This window comes from Otolemur garnettii, unplaced genomic scaffold, assembly GCF_000181295.1.
Source record: "Otolemur garnettii isolate 467f Iridium unplaced genomic scaffold, OtoGar3 scaffold00112, whole genome shotgun sequence".
Classification (NCBI taxonomy): Eukaryota; Metazoa; Chordata; class Mammalia; order Primates; family Galagidae; genus Otolemur; species Otolemur garnettii.
Window position 1 is genome coordinate 3,633,300 of NW_003852507.1, and position 6,390 is coordinate 3,639,689.

General features: G+C 48.2%; 2 protein-coding genes across 2 annotated transcripts in view; both read right to left on the reverse strand.

Moving 5' to 3' along the window:
* The window catches only part of COPRS (coordinator of PRMT5 and differentiation stimulator), a gene marked incomplete at its 5' end in the record, with an annotated part of 4,950 nt that extends 1,713 nt beyond the window's left edge, over window positions 1-3,237 (reverse strand). The window contains 2 exons of the mRNA XM_023517522.1: window positions 2,231-2,297; window positions 3,217-3,237. Of these exons, the coding sequence (XP_023373290.1) occupies window positions 2,231-2,297; window positions 3,217-3,237 (88 nt within the window). The remainder of the gene's footprint in view (window positions 1-2,230; window positions 2,298-3,216) is intronic.
* A 60-nt stretch (window positions 3,238-3,297) lies between these two features.
* UTP6 (UTP6, small subunit processome component) overlaps window positions 3,298-6,390 on the reverse strand; it is a 43,341-nt gene continuing 40,248 nt past the window's right edge. Inside the window, exon 16 of the mRNA XM_023517474.1 lies at window positions 3,298-3,312. Coding sequence (XP_023373242.1) covers window positions 3,298-3,312 — 15 coding nt within the window. The remainder of the gene's footprint in view (window positions 3,313-6,390) is intronic.

Consider the following 6,390-nt stretch of genomic DNA (forward strand, 5'->3'; position numbering starts at 1 on the left):
AACCCACCAGCCTCCATGCATGTGGCCAGTGCCCTAACGACTAAGCTACAGGTGCCACTTCCTAACCTTAAAGAATATGTTAAAGGTGCAAAGGGGCCAAGGAGGGGTGAGGGGAAGGCAGGTAGATGAGCAGAACTCATTTACTCACAACAGCCAGCCACCACATTCCTCCTCCTGACATGAGACGAAGCTGGAATGTACATTTGCCAAATGTCTCTCAGTGAGGGAAAAAAGTCTGGGGAAGGGAAATGGACCGACAAGTATACAGTGCTATGGTGATGCCTGGTCAGAGGGGGGAAAAGGAATCAGCCAATAAATAGCCATGCTGCTAAAACTGTAATAATAATGGCCAGAAGCAGTAAGTAAGAGTTCAAGGCATGGGGTCTGGAGCTCGTCTACCTGGGTTCCAGTCCCAGGTCTGCCAATTAATAAATGGATGCCTAAAATGAAATTTACCTAACTAGTATCACATAACCCAGCAATCCCACTCACAAGAACTGAAAACAGATGTTCAGATAAAACAAGAATGTCCACAGTGGCACTACTCATCGTCACCAAAAGGTAGACACAACCCCAATGTCCATCAATGGGTGAATGGATAAACAAAATGAGTACATCCATATAATGGAATTATTCAGCCATAAAAAAGGATGAAGCACTGATACACGCTACTATAGGAATGAACCTTGAAAATATTACACAAAGTGAAAGATATCAGACACAGAAGCCCACATGTGAGTCCATTTATAGACAACTTACATCTGCCTATCCAGAATAGATAAATCCATAGAGACAGAAAGCAAATTAGTGGTTGCCAGGGGTTCGGGGAAGAAGGGAATGAAGAGTAACTTAGTGGGTACAGGATTTTCTTTTGGGGCAATGAAAATGTTCTGGAACTAAACAGGGGTGATGGTTACACAATCCTGTCACTGTGCTACAAGCCATTGAATAGTATGCTTTAAAATGGTTAAATGGGCCTGATCTGGTATGGTGGCTCACGCCTGTAATCTCAACACTTTAGGAGGCCAAGGTGGGAGGATCATTTGAGGCCAAGAGAAGCCTGGGCAACAAAGACCCTATCTCTACAAAATAAAATAAAACGGTTAAGTGGTAAATTTATATTATGTGTCTTTTACCACAATTTAAAAAAAAACTGTTTTACTTATTATTCTGTGCCTCAATTTCCTCATCTGGAAAATGGAGATAGGGTCATTATGAGAATTAAAAAAAAAAAAGAAGAAGAAGAAAAAAGAAACTCTTAGAACTGCCCCGACACATAGCGAGTCCTCAATAATTATGAGCTATTGTGACTAGATCTCAGATACAAATGAACTAACCAGCACTATCCAGCAGAACTTTCTGCAATGAGGAAAATGTTCTCAGATCTGTGCTCCCCAACAGGGCAATGCTAGCCACACGTGGCTCGTATACCTAAGGAACTGAATTTCTCACTTGATTTCATTATGGTAAATTTAAATGGCATCAATGGCTAGTGGCTATTAAGACGGTACAGTTCTAGATCCTTTCATTCAAACCTCAGAACAACCCTATTAGGTGGGTATTAACTGAACTTTAAAGATGAAGAAAAGCTACGTCACTCACCTAAGGCCACAAAGCTTGAGCCCAGGACGTTAACACAGAACGGAAACTGCAAAAAATGTTGTGCCTGGCTCCAAAGCCTACGCAGTAATCTCCCCTAACTGTGGTTTCACTTTGTGTGGTTTTGGTCACTCACAGTACAGTACATATGATATTTTGAGAGACCATATTCGTATAACTTTTATTATAGCATATTGTTATAATTGTTCTATTAGATTATTAGTTTTGTTATTTATTAACCTCTTACTGCACTTATGAACTTTATCATATGTATATATAAGAAAAAACACAGTATAAACATAGTTCTGTACCACCCAGGGCATCCAGTGAAGGTCTTGAAACACGTCCCCGGGGGATATGGGGAAACTTCTGTACTCTTTGCACTGTTCTGATCTGTTTCTCTCAGCGGAAAGGACGGGTTTAGACACAAGGAAAGTCTAGGACTTCCCTTAAGGGAGCCCCAGGGGGGCTTCCAAAGGAGAACACTGTGGAACAGTGCAGAGAAGACAACGCAGCAGGAGAGAGGACAGGACCAGCTACGAAGAGAACATAAATGAGACCTAGGGACTGTCCCTCTCATCGCTTGCTTGGTCTCTCCCAATATCCACCCCAGTCTCTGTCATCTACTTACCTAGTCTATCCGTGGCTTTCTCCGTCGCTCTCTCCTGACCGGAGTGGTCAGCTGTAGCAAAGCCAGCCTGCAAGAAGCAGCAGCAATTACCAGGGACTTGGGAACCCGCCTGTTAGTTCAATCCAGCCTTCCGTTCTCCCCTTGGGGATGCAGAGCTGTTTGCCCTGTTAGATGGGGCAAGAGCAAGGGGCTTGCTCTTCCTATACCTACAGGCACCACTGCAGCGACACCTCTTCTGTCTGGCAGCAGGAATGCCCTCCTGCAGCAGCCACTGAATCCAGTTTTGCCAACTCTTGCAAAGCCAGCCTCATCACGGGCCCTCTCTTTAGAGGTCTGGGTCCCAGGTCCTCTCCTCCAAGCCCCGAGACCCTTACACCAGCTGTGGCAGCTCCTCCCTCCTCACAGGCTGGAATTGCAGCTCACAAAGACTCTCCTCTAAGCTTATAAATTTTAATCATTTCAAATTCATCCCTTTGCTCCCTCAGCCATGGTGCTGGTAGCTGTTTCCTGCAGTTGCCTTTACCTTATACTCTTTTTTTCCCTTTTTAGATACTTAACAACTTTATATCCTAGTTAACAGCTCCTATCAAATTCTGTGTCCTCACTGACAAACAGGGGGAATGGAACTCTAATTCCCTTGCAGTGCTGACCACTGAAGGGAATACCTCTAACCTAACTGATACTCTTCTTCCCTCACCGCTCCCATCAGTCATAAGTTCCTGAAACCCTACCACCTCCACGATTTTTTTTTTTTTTGAGATGGAGTTTTACTCCATTGCCCTGGGTAGAGTGTCATCGCATTATAATGCCTCGCTCACAGCAACCTCAAACTCCTGGACTCAAGCAATCCTCTTGCCCCAGCCTCCCAAGTAGCTGAGATTATACGTACCCACCACAATGCCGAGCTAGTCTTTTACTAGAGATGGGGTCTCACTCTTGCTTGCTCAGGCTGGTCTTGAACTCCCCAGCTCAAGCAATCCACTCACCTTGGCCTCCCAGAGTGCTAGGGTTACAGGCTTGAGTCACTGCACCCAGCCAAGACCTCTTTCTGGTGGAACAAGAAATGTTCACCATCTGCATGAGATCTGATTTCAACCTCAGCCCTGCCATTCATTCAGAATGTGACCCTGGACGTAGCACTTCAATTCCTAGGTTTTCTTCTCTGGAAGTTAGGGATGATTATTCTGACTCACAAAAAAATGTATGAAGACATCTAGCATATAGCAGGAACGTAACATTCCTTGAATTGTAACCCACTGCTTCCTACATCTCAACTGCGCTTGACGCCTGCCCCATTGACTAACATTCATCAGCCAGTCACGCCTGGGTTCAGTGATTCGGTTCCATCCGCTGTGGGCAGTGACAATCATTGGTCACTGCAGGCCACAGAGGAGTCTGACCTCTCACCTAAATCTCTTCTGTAGCCTCCCCTCCCACCTATTCATCTTGCTCAGCCTTACCTAGTTAATCACTACTCTGCTCAAAACCTTGGACAGCCCTCCACTGAGGGAGCACAAAATTAGCCATGACACTCACAACTCCCCTCCCCAGGCTACCCCCGCCCCTATCAACCTGTTGACCACAGAGTCTCTCAAGCTCTGGGACCCAACCCCAAGCCATTTGCCCTGCACTTTCTCATCTCCACGTCTTTGCAGACACCAACACCCTCTCACCCTGGAGACTACCTGCACATACATTCTGCTGGACCCCGACAAAATTAGTCCACTCCAAAGTAATTTTCTTTATGTATCTATCGCTACATTTTTCCTATCTTACTAGGGTTAAGTACCATCTTTGAAGCTTAAATAAACATTTCATCCTTCCACCTAATTTAGTATGCCTATTCCTTATGCCACGCACTACACTAGGTGCTGGGTAAACAGCCCTAAACAAAGGGTTCCTACCCTCAAGGAGCTCACCGCCTAGCAGGGATTGACTGTAAACAAGGCCAGGTGATGACTGTAATAACGGTCTTGGAAGAACCAGCAACTGTATAGTGCACCCAGGAAAAACAAGTTTCTAGAAACCCTGTGTCATAAAGGGCCTTTTGGTTTCAAAAGGAGTACAAAAGGAGAGCACGCATGTGACATATCTGGAGCACAGGGTTAGCGCAGCATCCTCACGAATGGACAGAGGTCCGTAGGGTAAAGTTCTCCTCGCTGTCCTCACCTGGCCCTTGCCCAGGCCCCCAGCAGCGGGCCCCAGCTCTTGGTCATCAGCATCACCACCCATTCACCAAATACGCAGAAGCGCCGGTGGGCCAACGGCCTTCCCTCCAGATCCGGTGCGCCCACCCACGCCCTTGGAGATCCTCGCCCCTCAGCCCCGCTGTCCCGCTGCCCGGCCGTTTCCAGCTCGAGCGCGTGCCAAACGGCGCTCCCAGTTCGCCGGGAGGCCTGAGACCTGTCAAAGGCGCTTCCCTGACCCCGCGGCCCCCACCCAGCTGGGCCCCGCGAGCCCCTCAACTTCCCGCCCTGGGCTGCAGGTGGTGGCTGTGCCCAGGCCCGCGCGGCGCTCACCTCCAGGCTGCCGGGCGCCTTCCGCGCGCTCGGCAGCAGCGGGCCCCGAAGCGGCGCCACGGCCCCCAGCGCCCGGGCCCCGGCGGCCTGAGGGTCCATGCCCGGCTGCCCGCGGCTCGGCGCCCTGGACGCTGCTCGGCCACGTGACGCGCCGGCCTGGCTGCCAGCCCGAGGATACGCCGCTAAGGGGCCAATCAGCCGGGGGCTCGGAGCCGAATAGGCGGGACGCGGCGGGGTGGTCACAGGGAAGCCAGGGGCGGGGTGGGGTGGGGCAAGGGCAGGGCAAGGGGCGGGGCGCACGGCCTGGCCGAAAAGGCCCCATCTACCCCACTCCCAGGGCGAAATCTGAAATAATCCCGGGTACTGAGTTTGGTAGTTCCTGCCGGTGCAGCTGCTATGACTGGAAAACCCGCTGGGTCTGCAATGCCAAGTGTTAGCCCTACTCAACCACGATGCGTTATGTTTCGGTTTCAAAACCTGGAACGACCCAATCTGATAGCATATAAAGCCAGTTGTCTAAACTTCTAATGCCATCGACGCTCCAATCCGATTTCTCGTTACATCTTCACAGGTGTCCCTATATGGCTCATCCCAAATGGACAACTCAGGAGCCCAGTGTGACTCCTCACCTTGATCTAATGATCGTCTTCACAGTTAATCCATCAGAAACCAGGGTATGTGATTAAAACCAAACTCCTACAATGTGTGGTGGACACAGTATAAGCTATGACACTTAGTCACAGTAACCCTAATCATTCTGGTTTGTGACAGAATCTGCCCAGGGCTCCTATCTTTCAATACTCAAAAGTCTACTACTCTGCTTAGGCCGTGCCTGTAGCTCAGTGGGTAGGGCGCCAGCGACGGACACTGGACCTGGTGGGTTTGAATCCAGACCAGGACTGCCGAACAACAATGACCACAACAATAACAAATAGCTGGGCACTGTGGCGGGACACCTGTAGTCCCTAATACTTGGGAGGCTAAAGCAAGAGAATCTCTTAAACCCAAGAGTTTGAAGTTGCTGTGAGCTGTGATGCCACAGCCCTCTGAGGGCAACACAGATGCTGTCTCAAACAAAACAAAACAAAACAACCTTGTTTCCTCAGACGTGGCACTTGGCAGCAGGGCCTGAGTTGGGGATAACCCAACAGAAAAGACAGACTTTGCTGCTGCCTTTCCCTGCAGTGTCTAAACTCTGATTTAAAAAAAAAAAACAGGCGTGTTAACAACATGTATATTTAAGTGTCAGAAAAGCTGGAATTCAGCAGGCAACCTTATGGCAATCCTTTCCAACATTAGAGAACCTCTTCCTTGGACTCCCTTAAAGACTGTTTGTAAAGTACACAAGTCATTTTTTTAAATGTGACTTAAAGGTTACACAATATTCAATGTTAGGTTTCTCTATGTAGACTTTGCTACAAAGTAAATGAGACCACTTTGTGCTCTGTTCTGCTAACCCATAAGTCAGTTTACCCAAATCTGACTGGCTCTAAGTCAGTACTGCAGTGGTAGAAACAGACGTTCTACTATCTCTGCTGTCCAGTACAATAACCAAGTGGCTATTAGACACTTGAAATGTGGCCAGTGTAAATGAGAAATTATTTAATTTTAATAAATTTAAATTGCTACACATAGGTAGCT